The following is a 21,020-nucleotide window of genomic DNA, read 5'->3' on the forward strand; positions in this document are numbered from 1 at the left end:
TGTGGACATGGTATTAAGAGAGATGCTCATTCATTCATCCACCCATTCATTACCTCCAACAAGGGGGTAATGTTTCTGATGCTGAGTGATTGATTTGCTGTCAGTTAGGTGTCTCCAGAGCTCCACTCAAGCCAAAGAACACATCATTACTTTGTGCTGGAGGTCCAGGAACGGTTTGACCCTCTGAGTGTCTTTCAGGACGATGCCACAACCTTTGCAGTTAAACTCGGCTCGAGATCATCAGGCCAAGTAGCCATACAGTACATGATGTATCTGTATTGTTTCTCTGATTTTTTTTTCATAACAGCTGAGAATCAGGAGTAGATGCAGAGCTCTGCGCAGATTGTAACCATATGAACACTTTGGATTTGATCTAAAATTATGTACATCGCCAGAACTTTGTTTTATAGATTTATGATGAAATCAGCTGAGAACTGGGAATCAATGTTTAGAGACAAAAAGTAACTGTAGAGAGAAGAAGAAACAATAAAGAGATATAAGTTGAACAAGTAATCAGAGAGTGTGTATCTCCACCCAAGTGGCTATGTGGGTACAGAATATGCAAAATTATAGATTCAGAACACAAACAAGAAGATTTCACTTGAACTTCAGTAATGTGACTGAAATTCTTTTTTTCATCAAAAAATACCGCTACGGGCTGTAACAATCTTTAGGACCTACTTTTTGATCCAGATCAAAATGTTATATTACCCAGCATTCCACCAGTTTCCTCAAAATCCGGCCGCAGGTTTGTGAGACAGCCTGAAAAACTAGCACATGACAGTTGTTACACTAACTCCTTGGCAGAAGTGAAAACTGATGGAGTAATTCACTCCATTCCTTCATACATCTAGTTTCTGGGGGTTTCATAACAGTTATAAAAGCACATCTACATTTGCACGTCTCTGACATTGTAGAAGCCTGCCAACACCAGAAATCTCCTTTTTCCCTGATAAAAAGAATAGATAAACAAATTCTGAGAGGAAAAAACCCAGCACACAACAAATTGACTGATGGAAACCTAAACACACATTTTTTTCCAGTCCTCCATCTCTCTGTCTCACTCCAGATAAGTCAGCCTATCTACTGACACTAAAGCCCTTTGTGTTTTTCAGGCTGACATGCCGACATACTGACTTGTGTCCTGGTGCAGCTGGGGATGCTGTAGTCATGACTTATTCTTTGACAATGTCCGCTCGTATTACTGCTCAGAGAAGCTTTTCTCCACTCTGCTTGTCTCTGCCTTTCACCTACAGCTCCATTTAACTGTTATACTCAGTTCTAAGGGAAAGAAACTGGCTTTGGAGTTGTAACACAAAAGAAATTTCATAAACAATAAAGCATTGGTTGAATAACTAAGTAAGTATCACTGTTGTATCTGCTTCCTTAATGAAAATCCTGTTAGAAGTGCCACTTTGTTTTCCACACAGGAAATGGATCATAGAATACAAGAGCAACATTATTCAGGGCTTTTAGCAAACAGTCTGGAAGGGGACGGGGGTTGATTCTCTCCAGTCTCCCAGTCTCACCTGAGAGATCATATATCCACTGGCTCAAAACCCTTTCGGCAAAAACAGAGGAACAGCAGCCAAAACGTATTGATTTCTGGGCCTCCGTACTTCCTGAAAGGTGCCGTTTTGTTTTGGGTTTTTTTAAATTTTCTACACATCTTTTCTCTCGTGATACGATACTGCTGTGTATTGTGTGAGGACTTTTACATGTAAAAATCAACCTTGTCTTAAATCAAACATAACTTTATAATGCAGTTGTGAAATTGATCACCTTTGGCATGTACACGCTTTAATCTGCCAGACTTTGGCCTCAGTGCTCTGTACATGTTCTGCAAATCCCACTTCTGTTTTTAACCCAGAGGCTGAACAGTAACCGCTCGACGAAAACAATGCATTACCGGACATACAAGGAGACAAGGTCTAAGCTTAGGGACAGATCAGTTTTTCTTTACCATCCATGAATTTAGGGCCACTGTTCCACCAGAGCTATGCTCACTACTTGCTAACTTGTTTTTGTTTGTGATGAAAAAGGTTTCTTGGAAAAAAAAAAAAAAAGCCGGATTTTGTAAGCAGCTGTAAGCTGTTCTGGAGGTGGACGTATGTCGATAAATTGATTCTTCCCCAGTTCTTGTAAATTGGGAGGAAGACAGCAGTCCAATTAAATGTCCAATTGTGCACATAAACCCAGTGAATGTGTCCTGAGGATTTCACTTTTCTCCAAATGTCTCCTTTACTAATGAGTGACCACGCTGAGTGACTCAGAACTGTGCTTGTACTGCATTAGTCTGTTCATGCAGTTTGACAGCAGAATTTGCAAAACCGTCTCCAGATTTAATAAGTGCCCACTTGTAACATGCTTACTATCGTGCAACCGCAAAGCTGTCTTGATGAACCATTATCTCTTCTAGTTTCATAGTAAAGAAACCGAGCTCAGGCATCAAGATATATTAACTTGCTGAACGGTCAAATCATAAACACAAATAAATGCAAGAGGTTCCAGAAGTATTTCACTCTAGAGAGAAAAAGACAGTGTGTGTCCAAGTCCAATTACTTATCTGAAGATGAGTTTCCTACAAAAACAATCACATCAACAACTATTGTATCAGGAACACGGAGTTATAATTCAAACGAAACAAACAGGGCTGGGCCTCTGCCAAGGCGGCTGCATGGTTTTGAATATGAATCTTCAAAATCTGTTCATAAATTTTCCTCCAAAACATCAAAAATAGGTCTCCCTGATTAAACATCACTGAGGAATGTGATCAAAATTCATCTATGACAGATAAACAATAGCTCCGGTCGAAGACCTAGAACAGTCTTCAAGATCCAGGATTTTCATCAGAATCATCAGTTCATTAATTTATGATCACATCGGTGATCACATTCCAGCCTCAGCAGAAGTAAAAACACTGCACTGGATACTCCATTTGAAGAACTTAAAGGAAGGAAGCTAAACAGTAACATAACTGACTAGTGTTTTTTTTTAATATATATATATATATATATATATATAGATATATATTAGTTGTTGTGACTCACATATGTGAACATTTGCACATTATGCACTCCAAACATCAGGTGGCAAGCTGACTAGCTCAGACTGAATGTCACTGTTGCACAGAGAGGAACAGACTGGTGATGTGTGCACTGTTGTGCACGTTGAGCTTGTGTGTTTATGCTATCTAGCCAGCAGCCTGCGGATATCAGGCTTGTTAAAACAGCAGGAGCAAATGAATTAGTGAACAGCCATTTCTGCTCTATGTGGAAAAGATTGGTAAACTGGATCCCAGTGCTCGTCTGAGCTGAGGAATCTGGCACTGACAGGAGGTGTGGAGGACACCTATTAGTCCAAGCACAATGGCAGCCTTATTGTTCTCAGTAAGCAATCTTGTACGTCTGCTAAAACATTATTCCAAAGTTTAACTTGGAAAGTTCAACTGCTTAAAATGGAGTTAAAGTGGAGCACCAGCAGTTTCAGACACTCAGAATCAAGCAATGCTATAGATATGCTGGTGTTTGGAAATGTGCTATTTACAGAAAAACATGTTGCATTAAACAGAAAAAACCCATAGGATTTTTTTATTATAAAAATGGAACGATCCCTTCTACACATATATAAAGTGCTTGTGCAGAAAAAAAAAACAATTCTAATTTGAAATTAAATAATGCTTCTCACAACCTTGCGAATAAATACAAATATTAGTCATTTCACATGTTTAACTGCTGGACACTGGATGTCACCTACTCCGCTACAAAGACCCTTCTTACGATTTGCATGCTACAGGCTTCAAAGTCCCACAGTGTCTGATGAATTTTGGACCAGGATCAGCTTCCAACAAATTTGCGATGTCACATATCATTCTTATGGGACCGCCTCCAACAATCTCAAAACCGCTTCAAAAATTCAACTGTAGGGACAAGCAGAATAACCCATTTGACTGGAGGGAGAATTTACAAGAAAATTACCTGCATGTGGTTGTGATAAATATCTATCAGGACGAACATTTTTGCTTTTCCTATCTGAAGAAGTTGTGCGTTTTCTACAAGGGTCCCAGTAAGCATGGCAGTGTGACAGCAAGCTGCATGCACAGCACTCAAGTCATGAAACCTAAGCTTAAAAAAAAAAAATCACTGATAATTAATTTTCATATCTACACCTGTGCTTTTCCTGCTAATGACTAAATGTCCCCTGTGAAACAAAAACCCACAAGGTGTCCCAGTAAACCATTGAAGCGAGCCAGTATGAGTAATGCTATTACATTCAAACCAGCAAAAATAAGTCATCTTTCCCCTCGCCAGCGTGCCCAGAGGAGGTGCTGGCCTGGAGCTGTCATGACTGAAAACAGAGAGCCTGTGACAGGTAGAGATGAGAGTACATGTAAATACATACTCTCACATGGAAGCGCCGCAGAAACAACTGTAGAGTACGTTACATTTCACCATGTTTGTCCAAATCCAAAATTTACAGCATAACATGCCAACGTCCTCCAGTGATTAAGTATATTTATTGCTCATATTATAGGCTTATAAAACTCAGCTTAATTATATCATGGTATGTCTGATTAATCTGAAGAAATGCTTTGTACGCCGTTGCCTCTTCGGATAAAGTCGTGTCCTGCAGCCTAATGTAGACTCAGTGTGTAAGACAGAGAGGGAGAGTGACTGCATTAAACTGGCTCATGGCCATCTCCTGGGGCTGTGCATATCAAAGACAGAAGGAGACGAGGACTTGCTGGGACTGCGATGGGCCTGGGGATTACAGATACCATTTGACATGGCGGGCTGTGGCTGTAAAACGACAGGTGGGGGTCAAGGGAGGGCATCAGCTGGGGGAACACAAACATGAAGGTCTCCTCCTGAGTATGTAGTTTTGAACATATATGTCGCTTATTGCAGATGAATACTGTCTGAGGTAACGTTTGGCATCCTATCATACCGTATACACAGTACATCATATCATGAATTACTGAGTTCAGAGTCGCCTCTTGGCGTGTGAACACGCCTTCAATCCATGCTAGAAGGGCATGAAAATAGAAAATCCTGAGACTTATTATGACTTACACCAGATCTTCAATTATTCAAGAGATCACCTTCACATTCACAAGCGCTGCGTACTAGGAATGCATTGTTTTTATCAGCTCTACATCGATATCAGCCGATATTGGCTTCATTCACTCATCAGCCTGGCAGCAGACAAGATGCTACTCACTGGTGTTAATGTGAAACAAAGTTATATGATTGAACTTGTGTACGTTCAAACACAAGTTTGAATTGTTTGTTGATGTTGCATCTCTGTTACCTTTGTTTTTGGAGCTACTCTGATTCATGGAATCATTCACTCTCAATACAGCTATACAGCAGGAGTCCTTTTATGTTCTAAACTACCTCCTAGGACCATAATATGCATATATTTACGTTTTTGAAAACAAAAAAAGAGGGTACTACTTCAGTGATAAGCCGTAGTACCTCTGAAAGTACAGAGATTGTTATATTGTCATAGTGTTTGGATGAATAATGACAAATCAGGGCCAAATATGGAAATCAACCCTTGATAGAAGGCTCCAGATTTCACGTCACTCTTCCATTCAGAAATAACATAGACATAAGACAAACACATGACTAAGAAGGGCCTCGGTCCCTGCAGAGTGACCTCAGTGAGGCTGCAGGCTTCTATTCACATGTCCATCACATCACAGGGTTGTGAGCGGGTGGAGTAAACTCGTGGTCACCTGCTGCGACAGAGCTGGCAGCAATGAAACGGGACTTCTTTAGAATACTCTGGAATCACAGATAGAGAACGATCACATGATTCGTCCTCCGACTATCTAATTGGACCCTTAGAGACACTTCAGAGGAAGTCAAGGCTCCTCCTGCCAACATATGAATGTACGATTCACTCTCCTGGACAACTGTGAGGTACGTTTGTCCCCAGAGCAAAGCACTAGACGGAGGCTTTGGCGGTGTGACAATGTGTGTCGGTAGAAACGACCCCATTGGTAGAGATTTGGTGCGGAAATTATAGAGTTGTTTTTGTTCTGGAAGTCCTCAAAGATGAAAATATTCAATTGTGATCAAGTACCGTTATGTCCACAAATTTCTTCATCTAGCATGTAAAACAATAACCTATGTAATTACCTTGATATGCGATTGTAAATATACACTGATAGTTTATAACATCACCAACCTCTTATTCAAATGTACATGTACACTGTCACTATATATATATATATATATATATATATATATATATATATATATATATATATATATATACATACACACACACACATACACACATACACACACGCACGCACTTAAGAATTTTTAATGAAAATCCAAGTCACATTTTCCCAAAAACTCTTGCTTTCAACCCAAATGAAAATCATTTACCCTTTAATGTTGCTTTCATGGGATTGATTACGAGAGGACAACATGCTTGTGTGAATAAATAACGTTAGTAATGTTAATAACATGATTGATGTGTAACGGGATTTTTATCTAACGAGGTCGACTTCGGCACAGCAGAGGTTTGGCGAGGCACGAGGATGAGGATGAGGAAAGAGGACAATGAAGGATAACAAGTCCTGTTAATCTCCCAGTTTCTCCTCTGAAATCCACACTTCATTTGAGCACAAGAATGTCACATACAGTCACAAGGCTCAGTAATCTGGAGTCACTACAAGCTGCAAGGCACAAACTAACCTGATTTACCTTTGGAGACACAAGGACATCACGGTCCCTCCTGAATCTTTCCCGATGTTTTAAAGGAAAACACATCAGGCAAAAATAAACTTGCCCACTTCCAGCCAAATCAAATACTATTATTGATTAATGGATTGGATCAAAACATTGAAAAACATAACATTAATTTTGGTAATTCATTAAACTCTTTATTAAAATGCCTCTAGCAAACACAAATGTTTGCTTGTTTTCTCAGCCTTTTAGGACTGTAAATAATATCAATAATTACAGTAAAATCAGAAGATAAACAGACGATGGTAATAAGTTTACATTTTAGAAGGCAACATAAGAAGGAAGAGAAATTGATGTAGCAGGTGAGAATTTTTTAAAAAAAAGGACACAGCTGCATGTGGCAGCTCAACTGCACAGCAGGTCCAACACCACATGTTGGAGCGACGACGCTGACATCGTTCATGCTTCACATCACCGCGATCATACGTTCAGCCTTGACACCCCGCACAGTTGGTGCAAACAGAGATCACCCCCAATTCCAGCAGACAGGATGATGGATGAGCTCTCACACGAAAGCCTCCACTTCATCCTGAATGCATCGCAGTGGAACAAGGCCTGTGGCTGCATCACGCTGCTGCTGCTGCTGCTGCTGCTGCTGCCGTGATTCCTGGACATCCCATTATCATCATCATCTTTAATGAGGTCAAAAATAGCTATGAACACGTCTGCATGTTCATTTTAGAGATATTTGTACAAGGAAGGTATGATGTGAGAGAATCTGCATCACGCGACACAAGAGCAGATAGAACATTGTAGCATCTATTGAAGGACCGTACCAATGTTTTTACTACATGGGGTGATTTCCCTGTTATTCTACAGATTATTTCTGATTCTTTCTAAACCTACTTTTAATCTTTTTCAGTTATATTATTTCTTAAAAACAACGTCTTCTTTAGTTTATTCTGTTTTTGATCGTAACTGTAGAATAACCGTCATTCATTTAAATATGGACATTTCAAGAACAGTCAAGAAAACAAAGAGTTCCTGTGCAACTCACATTTAATGTTTTGGTGGAATTTAAAAACCAAAAATCCTGAGTTCCCAAAGCCATGCATGACTCCAACATAGATTTTAGAGAGAAGATTTTGACAGAGAGCGACACCAGATTAAAGATCTGATAGTAAACAAATAACCAGATGCTCCACGGAAAGTGAGAACAGTTTTTTGATAATGTTGCTCACATCCAGATGCAGAAGGGTTTATTACATTGTAAAATTATTTAAATTTAAAAAAAAAAATCAAGAACATAGTTTTGGCAGGAAAACCCAACATCAGTCTTGAACAGTAAAGCTGCTTTTTTTTAAAGTTAGAGTTTTTTTGGGGGGAATTTTGTTTTTGTCGTCTTTTTGTTTGCAAGAGCCCAAAAGACCGGTTTCACACCAACTGGCTGAAGTGGCTGGAATCATGGCCTGTAGAGCTGGAACAAGGAGCTTTTGGACCATAAACACCTGCTCATGTTGGTGAATACGCTCCAAGAATGGACGTACTAATCTGGGAGAGGGGCATAATATAGAGCCTTTAAAAGATTTGTACATGTATCACAACAAACCAACAAAAGCCATACATTCAACTTTTTGAAAGACAAATCTCCCAGAGGTAACCTTCAGCCTTGTCTGAGGCTACGTTCTCCCCTCTGTGTCAAACTGAGGTCAACAAAAACTCCTCGTCTACGTTTGAGTCTCACAGTTCACAAACGTCTGGGCAAACGCCTGAATGTATTATGAACACAACTCTCAGAGTCTATTAATAAAAAATGAATTCTGTAAGGCACAAATATTAACAATTCAATAAAACAGGCACTCTCAAGGTACTTCAATGATTCTACTGGACGCCATCCAAGATGCTGGAGAATAATGCAAACAGTTGGAGGTCCCAAAGAGCTGACAGAACCATCTGCTTTGTCTTCTCCTCAGATCTCATTTGGCAGAAATGTCCTAAAAGGCTTACCATATTTTGACCAGGTCTATATGTTTGTCTAGAGTAGCCCATTAAAGTATTGCAGATATATTTCAGACCAGTTTAATGGCAGGCAGACGGATACTATTTAAGAGGATGGACTTCTCCACAGGAGCCATTTTTTTCAAAATTGTTTGCTCAGCCAGCCACTGTAGTCTCCTCCAAGCAGGTTCTTCTGAGAATGAGAAATAGGCAAGATTACTATACATCAACATTTTGCTCTAATGGACTCCTTCAGTGTCACATGATTTCGGGTAGAGCTAAAGACAGACAACTACTTGTCCTCATGGTTATTTCTTCTTTTTCGTCTTAAACAGACTCACTCATCAGTTGAAGAGTGTGTGCGACTTCAAGACATTAAACTCAGCTGAACAACCCAACAAACATCCTTCAAATCTTTTTTCAAGGTGAGAGGTTGGTTAACCAACATGGTGTTTAACCCAGGTTAAAAGTTTTCAAAGCTCTATATGCAAAATACATACATAAAACACAAACAAAATGTGCTGCAGAAAAGAGAACTAAAGGGCATAGCGGTGACCCAGGAGTTGAGGGACTCAGTTTCACCCTCTTTCTTGTCTCTCTCTACCACCTCCATCTAACATGGGCCTAAAAATCCATCCATCGTCATCTTCCGCTTATTCCTACACATTAAGGGTCGCGGGGGGGCTGGAGCCTATCCCAGCGTCAACGGGCAAGAGGCGGGGTTCACCCTGGACAGGTCACCAGTCCATCGCAGGGCCAACATAGAGAGACGAACAACCATTCACACTCACATTCATACCTACGGTCAATGTAGAGTATTCAATCAGCCTCGTCCCCAATTGCATGTTTTTGGACTGTGGGAGGAAGCCGGAGTACCAGAGAGAACCCACACAGGGAGAACAAGCAAACTCCAAACAGAAAGATCCCGTGCCTGAGCCGGGACTCCAACCAGAACCTTCTTGCTGTGAGGCCACAGTGCTGACCACTGCACCACCGTGCAGCCCTGGGCCTAAAAATAATATTCAAAAATAATAAGATGCATAACGTTAAAAAAACAACAACAACATTGTTTTAAGAGAATGTTGTCCTACCTTCAAGCTGAACACATAGAAAACCTCAATTTTCCGAAGAATTTTTTGGGGGATTTCTTTGTCTCTTCCTTACACACTCAGCTTAAACTGGATATTCTGTCATTTTTGAGACATAAACATGTGCACCACGATAGAAATGCTCGCCACCCACAACTAAATGGCTGCCATCTGTATCTCATGATGGCGTTCACCGTCTTCTCAGGTACCGTGTCATTACGGAGATGTATATGATCTAATCCTGCAGACATACTCTGACCTTCACTCAAAATCAAGTGCATCGGGGGCCACAGGCAACAAAACCACACGTCCCCCACACACACACATGCATGCACTAGTCGGTAGAAAACTGTACTAATTTAATTACTGTCGTCACGTCTTGCATAGTACTGTAATTCAGCAGCAAACACCTTGTCGCCATACACTGAATGTTACATCACATTAAACATCCAATAAACCAACCCCATGTCTAAAAGCATTAAATATAAAAACAAAAGTACTGATCCTTCCAGACAAAATGTACTGAAACGATGGTGTGTGTGTGTGTGTGTGTGTGTGTGTGTGTGTAGAGGGGATGGGGCTGACGACGGGCTAATAAGACGCCCGTGAAGGATGAAGGGAAACTGGCTCTGTAGACATTTGCTACAGTTGAGATGCTTTATTTGTGTATGTCTGAATGCAAATAGTTGGTTCTCCAGAGGCAGCAGGGAGACATTCGGATTATCCCTGAATGAACCAGCCTGCGGGGATATGACCCCTCTCACTTTAAGTCTTACGAGGTGACTTCCAAGCACTAAAGCGAGAGCATTTTTTTTTTAAATCCCCCAAAAAAAATCAAACAAATGCTATAGGTTTGTAGTTGTGGGAAAATTTCCCTTTTAAAAATGCCCATGATTGAAAATGTATGACACTTTTTAAAAAGGTTCTCTGTGACTACATTTCTATGCATTAAAATTTTAGTGGCACCCATCGCCTCACAACATACCCTAATTTAGTCTGTGAACGTTATTCAAATTAGCTACCTCCGAATGCGATAAGAGGAAGAATATGAGCTAAAACTGTTTTAATATTCTGTCTGGGGAACTTTTGACAAAATCCAAAGAAAACTTGGTCACTGATCTTGATTACTGAACTAAGAAAGGCTTCAAAAACTCATGAACTCTGTCTTTTATGTTCTCCGAGTTCAGCTTATCCTTCGTCAGTACTCTTGAAATTGCACTGGCGCTGCCGTCTTTGCAGCAAATGGGTTGCCGTCTCTCTCAACCTGCTCGTGGAAGCTAGACAGCAGAGCGTCTCTGAATCTGTGATGTTACTGTGATCTTAAATCATAGGCTTGGTAATACCAGTGCGACACTGACGTTTCAGGGCCATCGCATTCTACAGCCTTGACCTGGGGACGATGCAGGTTTTTGGACTGGGTTATGAGTAATGTCCAAGACTGACTGATAAGTACATGGACTAATGAATAATTCCATGAATAAATTTGAAGCACAGAATAATTCAGGCCCAGGTGATGTGGCTGTAATTAACTTCACATATATTTCTCTGATATTTATGGAACAATGTTTGGCAGTGAAATGGTATTTAAAATTGTATATTGTAATTATCAAAATGGAATGGAGAGTGTTACACTATGCAGAAGTCATCTGAAAAAAACAAAGGTTTTGTTTTATAAGAATTTGTTCCGAATACTTCCATTGAACAATGACATCCTGCAAAACAATATCACGCTATCGCCATCACAATGCCATTGTACTGGAAGTTGAAAGATAATAACATTGAATTTTCCCATCCAAACTCCAATGTCTACATAATCCAATTAGAGTCCACAAAGGAATGCATATCCTAATTTACATGACAATGTGGAAATGCTTTGATAATTGTGGTAGGAAAGAAAGAGGGCACGGACCAACAATGTCCCATTCATCGAGACAACCTAAAATGGCTACATGAGTTACTGCAGCGCGGCTCAGAGGTAGAGTGGCCGTCAAGCAACCGAAGGGTCGCTGGTCCAACACTCACTTCCCCCGGTACCAAGTATCCTTGAGCAAGATACTGAGCCCCTAATTGCTCCTGATGGCCTTGCGATGGACCGGCAACCCATCCAGGGTGAACCCTGCCTCTCGCCCAGTGTCAGCTGGGATAGGCTCCAGCCCCCTGCGACCCTCAGTGGATAAGCAGTATAGAAAATGGATGGAGTTACTGCAGGACCAATTTCCTGAAGCATCCACCATCTTGTCTTTTATGAAGACTGTGAAATTAAAAGGTTATGTTTATTAAACAACTGCAACATGTTTATCAAGTCTCATATTTGCAGCCATAATCACAGCAAACTCTGCAGAACACAGGGCTGCAGCAGCTGGCGAACAGCAAGTAATGGCAAGCTAATGCCAGTAGTTTGTCGTAGTTTTCTAGAAGCAGGAAGTGCTAGCTCAATGGAGGTTTTAGTTTCCAAGCTCATTTTATAAATTATGGTATCTCTTGTTTCACCACTGCGGGGAGGATTTAGGGATGCAGGTCTGTTATTGACCAGAGGGCTGAGCCCAGCTAGCATCCACTCGCCATGCTAGCTGGGCGTCTTTGACTGGGCAGTCATCACTTATGGGACAGGAAGAGCTGACTCAAATGTCTCTAGTGGTTTAACACAACTTTTCTAAGATATGAGGTTAGGGACAACTAACTTACCATGGCCAGCAGCTGTGACTGGTCAAGACTCAGTCCAAAGACAAAAAGCTTACCGTTAGGTTTGCAAATGTTAAGCTTTAACAACCACACATTCAGGGTTTCACCTACATTCTTGCTTAAAAATGTACATAAATATGGTCACACAACAACAGTGGCAGTATTTCTCTCCTCTTTTCCAGAAGACATTCACAGAACTCCATTCTGATTAGACTAGACATCCTGTTCTATTCTGAAAGAGCAAACATAAATGACTTCGTGGCCAACTCACGTTTCCAATTGATTATTCCAACTGTCAAATTTGTGACGCATGACGTTTCTCTCAGTCCATCACTTCATCATCCCTACCCATAGACTAAGTATACCTGCTCTATAAATATAATGCAATCTCTGCTATTGTCTATTACGAATATTATTGTTGTGCAACACACCTCCACTCTGCCACCTCCCATATTTCAGTTGGTTCTGGAAATATCCCCGATGTTCCTGGTGACTCATCCAAGACCTTCCATAGCCATCTACTCACTCTCCTCCTCCTCCACCAGCAGCGTCTGGACCCTGAGGGAAATTCCATCCTGCCTCTTGTTTTCTCTATCTAAACAGTGTACACTATCTTATTAATGTAATAAATGTTATATCTCTCTCAGTCTCTCCTTATGATGGAATATCTTGTTCAGGGTGTTGATTTGTCCAGCATTAATGACCAAACGGTTTGTTTTGGTGGCTGAATGTTTGAGGTGCTGCATCAGGAAAACTACTTAAGCAGAGTAGTTCCAGCTAGTTCCCAATTCTAACAGGACATTAACTAGCAATTTGATAGGATTTCATAGCAAATGTTCTACAAAAGCTTAGTTCTATCAACACAGGCAAAGACCATCTTGGGGAAATGTGCATTTGATGACTTCTGATGGAGCTCTGTTAACCTGCCCATCTTTTACTGTGCTAAGCCAACAGGTCTCAGCTCCCTACAGGAATCACAGAAGTAAATGGTATTTATGCATCTATCCTGTCTGGCTATGGAGAAGATGGCAAATAAGCTCATATCACAAATTAGTGTTTTCCTTTTGCGTGCAACTTCGGTTTTCGAGTCTTAAAGATGGAATAAATTGTTTCTATTCAGTCCTTGGAGTCAAGAGCCTGCAACTGAGGATCATTGTCCATTAGTGTATAAATCCACTGAGTGTTTTCTCAATTAATTGTTTCTAAAATGCAGCAAATTTGCAATAATGCCCATTATCACTCCCTTAAGCCCTTCAAATACCTTGGATATTGGACACTTACAAGAGTTTACAATTCCACGAAAAAAAAAAGAAAAAAACACGTCCTCACAATTAAGACCCACAGAGACATTGAGAATTTTGCTAGAAAAATGACAGAAACATTAGTTCTGTGATAAAATTGTTGAACTTTAAAGCTATACTTTGGGATTAGAGATTCCTAAAACTGCTGGTGAATCAGGCCTGAGGTCAATAATTGCTTTCATGCTGCTATTGTGCAGCCTGCTGTCGTTTCCAAAGCAGCAGCCGAGCCAAACCTTTGTCTGCCTTCATCCTGCACCGAAGACAGGAGGGAGAGATGCGAGAATAGAAAGTTGCTAAGGTTCCGAGAGATACTGGAGGTAAACATGGAGATTGCTCATAAAAACACACACACACACACACACACACACACACACACAATATTCCCTGATTACACTGAACTACAAGGGATAATGTGAGGCAGATGGTCCACAATGCTAATTAGAGGCCCTGTTTGCCTTTTCCTATCATCACATCTGTGAGTGTTCTAAAATGATGCCTATGTCGTTTACAAGAGGAGAAGTATGACTTCACTGCAGACCTTTGGACTTTCTTTAAAATAAATTGAAGCCTCGGGAACTTATAGCACGGATTGATAACAAAATTGTGCCTTTACTCTCCACAATGATTTGCAGGACTAATATGTTTTTAATTACTCGATAGTGGGTTTCTGCCCTTTCAGCATATTTCATTATAGGGACTGCTAACTGCTGCATAATGTTGAACGGAACCCACACAGTCTCCATGTTGAAACGTCTCCATGACATGAAGACGGATGAGGATATCTGAGTAAAACGCTGCCGTTTTGAAATCTGTCATCGCTTTTTTTGACGAGTGTTAGCATGATGATTGAGCACCAGTCAAAAGACGAATTCCTCGTGGTACGACTTAGCTGAAGCTATAACGAGAGAACAAACGATCACTGTTTGCACATCTTCTGCCCTTGCGACATGCCGACCCACAACATAATTAGCTGTTGTACAGTGAATCACTGCAGTGAGGTGAAACAAGGGAAATCACGTCGACTTTGTGCAAAGACAATCTGCAGCTCACAGAGCCAGGTCACCAGACCAAGAATGAGTCACGGTTGTTATTTTTACAAACAATTCCTGGGAATTAACCAAGCCTGCAGATGTAGAGAGCAAACTGCAATACTGGAAAGAAAAGCACACAGGTAGGAGCATAATTTAGAGAGGAAAAAATGCTAAATGTAACGACGTGCGGCTCCCTGATCAACTGATGCATTTAAACAGTCAGTTTACAGGTAAAAGCCCCAGAAGCATTGCAAATAGACTTCGAACTCTACAGTTGTGCTGCTTTTTAATGAATTCTCGAGCAGAAAGTGATAACTGACTCAGGAATGGAGTCTCATACAGCCAGAGATATGCGAGGTTACCTCCTGTCAAAGGCAAGCTGTCAGAACTCATAAGTAACGGGCAGCTTTTAGGAGCAGGAGTAAACAGAGTTTGACGGTGGAAACGAGCCTTCACTTAGATTTGCATTATCTGTGTCCTTGAGCTGCTGCTGTGCTTATTAAGAAAGCTATAAACTACACAAGATCCTGCAAGTTAATTAAAGATCAATCCAAACGCATGAAAAAGCTTCATTTCTGCAGCCACGTTACACAAGATACCCACACCCAACTGTCTTCTAACACTCAGCTGGGGGGAGACAAAAAATTGGCTTTCCCATAGAAACCACATGCGGTACTACTGGTTATGCGTATTAAAGAGAGGAAGTCGTGAGTCAGAAGGGGAGAAGGAGGGAGGCTCACTGCAATCCAGGATGCTTTTCATTCAATAAACCTCACACTTTCATACAAACAGGGGTAGTTAGCAGCTCCAGTTCCAGCAGCAGCTAACATGCCAACACCAGACAGTGTAAAATAGTATTTATGAAAAGATATCATGATGCAATGGCTGTCAGAGTTTTATGGTGGTGATGGAAAATCCAATCAGAGGGAAACAATAAAGGAGCTCAGAGAATCATGACCCAAAAAAATAAACAACAAACAAACAAAACGCAAACCGTAGGGCGGGTGGATATATGACAATAACCAGAGGGATCAACAGCAGTGACACGACGATCCAATGTTGACTGTAACAGGAAACTAAACCAACTCCAATGGTGACATCAACCAGACACAGGTGAACCACTCAGAGAAGCTTGGAAAACAGAGGAGGGAGGAAGTACAGCAAACAGACACAGGGAAGTGATTTTTCAAAATTAAAATTCACAAACGCGCAAATCAAAAGGATAGGAAACAAACCAAAAACACCAAGGAACAACAAGTGTGATTATAATGGAGTAAAAACTAGAAGTCAACTCTTCTGAATATATCGAGAGCTGCTTTGGTACATTTAACAAATATATCAAAATAAAATTCAACTTCTAGGGAATTGTACATGATTTATGGCATTGTACAGACCAACTATGAGTGGAGAAAACAACCAGCAGATTAATTACTAATGAAGCCAAAACTACTTCAATAAAATAACTAAATTTGACTTGTTTTTAATAGTCATATATATATATATATATATATATATGGCTTTTTTCATCCAAAAGTCACGGATACAGTCATTAATTGTCCATCAGGGCTGAGTGAGAGGGGAAAAAATAAAACTTGCTGAGCCACTTTTTTTCCCCAGTATTGATAAGTATCACAATATCGGCTTAAAGATACAGAAGTCAGTCAAATCCAATGGAGGTGTCAATCACAAAAATCAATTGAATTTTTATCTGATATGTAAGGTATTTTCTTAAAAATTGCAGATATTCGATAGGAGTCTACATATTTTGTTTGGCGAAAACATCTATCTCCCCCTGAGCGCTGATTTCTCTCAGGTGCACAACAATCAGCGGGAGGAGGAAGAGGAGGAAGGAGACAAAGAGAGATGCAACACAATGGAGGCAAACTTAACATTGAACGTGAAAGGCTAAAATATCTAGCGTGTGTTCCCTAGTCCACTGAACCAGCTCAACCCTGGAGACCACTGACCTGCATGTTGTAGACGCTCCCTGCTCCAACACACACGACTCACATCGAGAGCCTGATAACGAGCCTTAATGTGAATCAGGTGTGTTGGAGCAGAAACCTGCAAGGCGACGACTCCTGAACTTGAAATGCTGATTCCAAACCAAAGGCATGTTGTAGCCGGTCAATACTGACAGACAAGATCATCTAAGAGAGTCGTACTGGGCTGACTGGCATCACAAACTAACATGTCATATAGTTGAGATGTACAAATGACCTGAATCATTTTTGAAGAGTGCATTATTCACGGCACACACCAGTAGCAGCACACACTGGTGACAGTAAATGAGAGCTTGGCTCCTTTTTTCAGGTTTTGGTCAAGTTTATGGTTTTGGTTCAATTTGTTTGGTCCGTTTGCATCAGATGACCGTCAAACAGAGATGCACTGAGCTGAAATGAATGTCCCTGTGTGTGTGTGTGTGTGTGTGTGTGTGTGTGCGCGCGCGCGCTGCACATTCACCAGATACACAACTTCATGTAACTTTTCTTTCCTCGAAGAACCAAATAAATGTGATTGTTGCACATGTTTTCGCGGAGATCTGACATCTTTGCAACTGATTTGGACGATAGAGGATACTTATGAGTGGCGATATTATCTTTATCAAGACAATAGTCTTTACATCCTGAAAAACACATGTAAAAATTGTGAATTTGAGAATAAATAATAGGAATGATGAGCAAAATAGAAAAGGCTTGAGCAAAACCTAGCCGATATGAATACAGACCGTCGAAGTTAGAGATATCTTGAATGAAATGATGTATAATGTGTTAACATTACTGCGCATCCCTGTTTTACAACTCTGTTTTGCATCCCCATTATGTGCGGATTCATCACTGCGGTTATTGTCAGGATCAATTCATCTGACGATTTCCGTGATTGCTCGATGAATTGTTTAGTCTATCAAATGTCAAGAAAATTGCTCATTACATTTTCCCTGAAACTGAAGTGACGCGCTCTAAATTCTTCTTCTAACAGCTCTTTATTTTCAGTCACAAATGACTAAAAAGCAACAAATTTGTACATGTAAGAGCCAGGAGACCACAGATGTATGACATGTTTGCTTGAAAGAAGACTGAGAGGATCAACGGATAATCGAAATAACTGGAGATTAATTTGGTTTCGAATGATGAATCAGATTTATCTGGTCTTTGTTGCAGGTCTATTTGAAGGATACCATTTCCACCGAATGTGGAGGGTCTGATTCAGGTGCTGCTGCTGCTGCTGCTGCTGCTGCTGGGCTCAATATGTTTAAGAATGGATGTGCTGACTGTGAGAAGGAGGAGGGAGGAGGAGGAGGAGGGAGGAGAAGAGGAGGAGACTGAGCTAGCAGTGCATCAGCAGAGGTGAGACTACAACATCCATATCTCTGAAGGGAGATGATGGGGCTGAGATACACACACTTATTTGCAAGAAGCGTCTTGTTTTGTTCACTAGTGTTTGGAATGACACGCTAAGATGAGCAAAGGTGGGGTTTGTTGCATGCTAATCAGTAAACAAGCAGATCAGGTCTTTCCTTCAAGGGTTCCTGTCAGCCAACCTCACCCCAGCTGCCTCTCCAACCTCTGGAGACCAATAAACCTACAGTTGGCTACATTAGAAGTGTCATTAGTGCTGACCCAGATGCTCTGAAACACTGACTGCCCTGTGACTGCACCGCATTCCCAAAATAACTCCCCTCAGCTTATTACAGACAATATTTAATGACCTCGGGCAGGAAGAATACAAACAAATGCAGAACAACAAAAAGTTTAAATGAGAGACAAAGTTGAGGTAATGAGAGCTGCCGCCGCCGCTGCTGCTGCTGCTGCTGAGCTGCAGAGGAGAAGCCAGGTTTGTGCAGTGTAATGTGATCAGTGAGACAAAAGAGTTGACAGGTGAGAGAGTTGCACCACATACAAGCACCCTGCAGCCCTGTATCATCAACATCACACAACATATGATCATCTCAGGGATAGAATTCAGTCTCTGTAGCACCCATTTATTCCCTGACTGCGCAGATTCTGCATGTAGAGAGCTTGTGTTCCCCCAGGGATGATGGACCACAGATTAGTTGGGGTGTTTTTTTCCCCTATAAAAAAGATGTAGTGGCAACCAGGAGGACCTTTTTATCATGCACCAAGCAGCAGATAATGTACGGATTACAAAATGCTGCCTGTGTGGAACAAAAGATGCTCACTTCACAATCCACAGACAGGAGATGTGACACATGATAATGCATCTTATTAGCAGGTTTTCTACAGGCGCTGCGCTTACCCTCTGCGGCCAAAGCGCACCGGACGAGAAGTAAAAGCATTCCCACGGACAGAAGACAGTTCGCCAGCATCCCCGCTCCTCCGGCTCGCCACCTGGTCCTCAAACAACCCCCCTCTACATCCCTCCTTAGAGGCGAGCATCCACTGGTACCTGCGGGGTCCGTTCCTCCGGCTCCCACAATCACCACTTTGGGGTGACCTGTTCTCCTCAAAGCGGGAGCCATATCCAGTGGATAAGTTGCTGAAGTTTCGGTCGTAAATAATGCATTTGGAGCAGTCTCGGATGGGAAACACAGCGGGCCCGCGGTCTCGTCGTGTGTCCAGGGCTGGAGGGGGGAAAGCGGCGTTGAAGGGAAGTGGAGAGATGCGCCCTATCGCCCCGCTCCGCTCGGTCCACCCATCCGTGTGTGGCGCAGGGCGGCGCGCACACTTTGCCAAAGGTTTGACATCTAGCTGTCGGCGGTAACTGCCGGATTCACGCGTCCTCTTGATTCATGAGACATTAAGGTGAGCTCAGGTGACGACGAGGCCCAAATAAAAACACATGTCAGCAGCTGGATGGAAAATGTAAAGCCCCCCCCCCCCCCCCCCCCGGTCAAACTAAGCAAATTAGCATCTGCGCTGGTAATTGTCTGGAGAAAGTCAAAGCTGAGCAGCGGTCGGTGGGACGATGACCTCTGCTGGTGCACACAATCACGGGGCTGCGCAGGAGGAGGGTTGGTGGTGGATTTAAACACCAGTACGATGGTTTGAGTTCGCCTTTACAACCAAAAAGGTAGACCATATCGGCTCCCCCCGGAGGAATGAAGAAATCTGGACCAGAATCGTCTGGGTACAGTTTATTGTAGTGTCGCTTCTTTTCCACTAGATGTCACCACACATCCAGAAAAAAACAAATCGCGTTGCCAAAGCGATCAAGCCCGACTGTCCTCACACCATGACCCCACAAAACCCACAAAAATCTCATCTTAAAAATCCTTTGGTCTCGTCTTAGCCCCGTAACAATACTGGTGTTTCATATTCTGTTTTTGTAAACACACTTCCTTCGCTTATTTGGTAAGATATTTTTTCCTATTACATCAGTTTAATAGTTGGACATGCTCCAGCATCTCAAACACCTTTTTTCAGGGCACTCCAAGAAATTAACAGCACTTGAAGCCTCTCTTTTTTTCAGGGTTTGGTTTAATTTATTTAATCTATATAATCTAAAGTTTTAGTCAGCCCATGATAAAGGGCCTCAGAACTGTTACATTACTACTGTAGCGTTCACTTTGATGTTCCTATCCCTTTAATTCAATCCAGCCTAGCATCTTGTACATATCACTCATGATGTGAGCTGAGACAACAAGCTGTTTAGCAGAACATTAAATGAAATTAACTGTGAAAATAGTTTGTAAATCCGTGCGTTGCAGTTAAAATAGCACATTATTTGGTTTCAGGAGTCCAAATAGCCCTATATGCTGCTTTTCTCTGCATCTCTTTTAAAATGTCACATTTATGTGTTGTGTTATCACACAAAGAATCAGGAGATTTATTTCACCTGGAGAAATAGGAGAACGAATTTTTTTTTTTTTTTTTTACCACTAGTTCCTGAGTTTATAAATTCAACAGTTGATGAACTGAAGGCAACATCACTGCTAGATAAATTGATAGCGGAAAAAAATAGCGTCAGCATTATTTTTATTAGGATGGTGGTTCTCAAACTGGGGCTTGGGAACCCAAAAGGGGGGGGGGGGGGTTACAAAAGGGTCGTGTGATGTCTTCGTAGGTGCTGTTACTTGATTGGCGGCAGTAGCAGATCATTTTGTTTTGTTTTGATGTCATGTCACCAAAAAAGGTTGAGAACCACCGTACTAGGAGAAGTGTGAAGGTTCCGTTTAGGAAACTTGTTTGCTAATGTTGCTATGAGTGCTGGAAAAAGTGCAGAAACAAACTTGAAGAGTCAAAAACAGCTGCATCA

General features: G+C 41.4%; 1 protein-coding gene across 5 annotated transcripts in view; it reads right to left on the reverse strand.

Moving 5' to 3' along the window:
- Positions 1–19,594, reverse strand: part of kiaa1549lb (KIAA1549-like b) — a 61,076-nt gene extending 41,482 nt beyond the window's left edge. For all 5 annotated transcript variants that reach the window (XM_086185394.1, XM_086185385.1, XM_086185377.1 and 2 more), the window contains exon 1: positions 19,062–19,594. In XM_086185394.1, the coding sequence (XP_086041520.1) occupies positions 19,062–19,284 (223 nt within the window). In that variant the 5' untranslated portion in view covers positions 19,285–19,594. The remainder of the gene's footprint in view (positions 1–19,061) is intronic.
- Positions 19,595–21,020: the final 1,426 nt, after the last annotated feature.

This window comes from Aulostomus chinensis, chromosome 2 (genome assembly GCF_037954235.1).
Source record: "Aulostomus chinensis isolate RoL2024-O1b breed Wild chromosome 2, RoL_Achi_v1.0, whole genome shotgun sequence".
Taxonomy (NCBI): domain Eukaryota; kingdom Metazoa; phylum Chordata; class Actinopteri; order Syngnathiformes; family Aulostomidae; genus Aulostomus; species Aulostomus chinensis.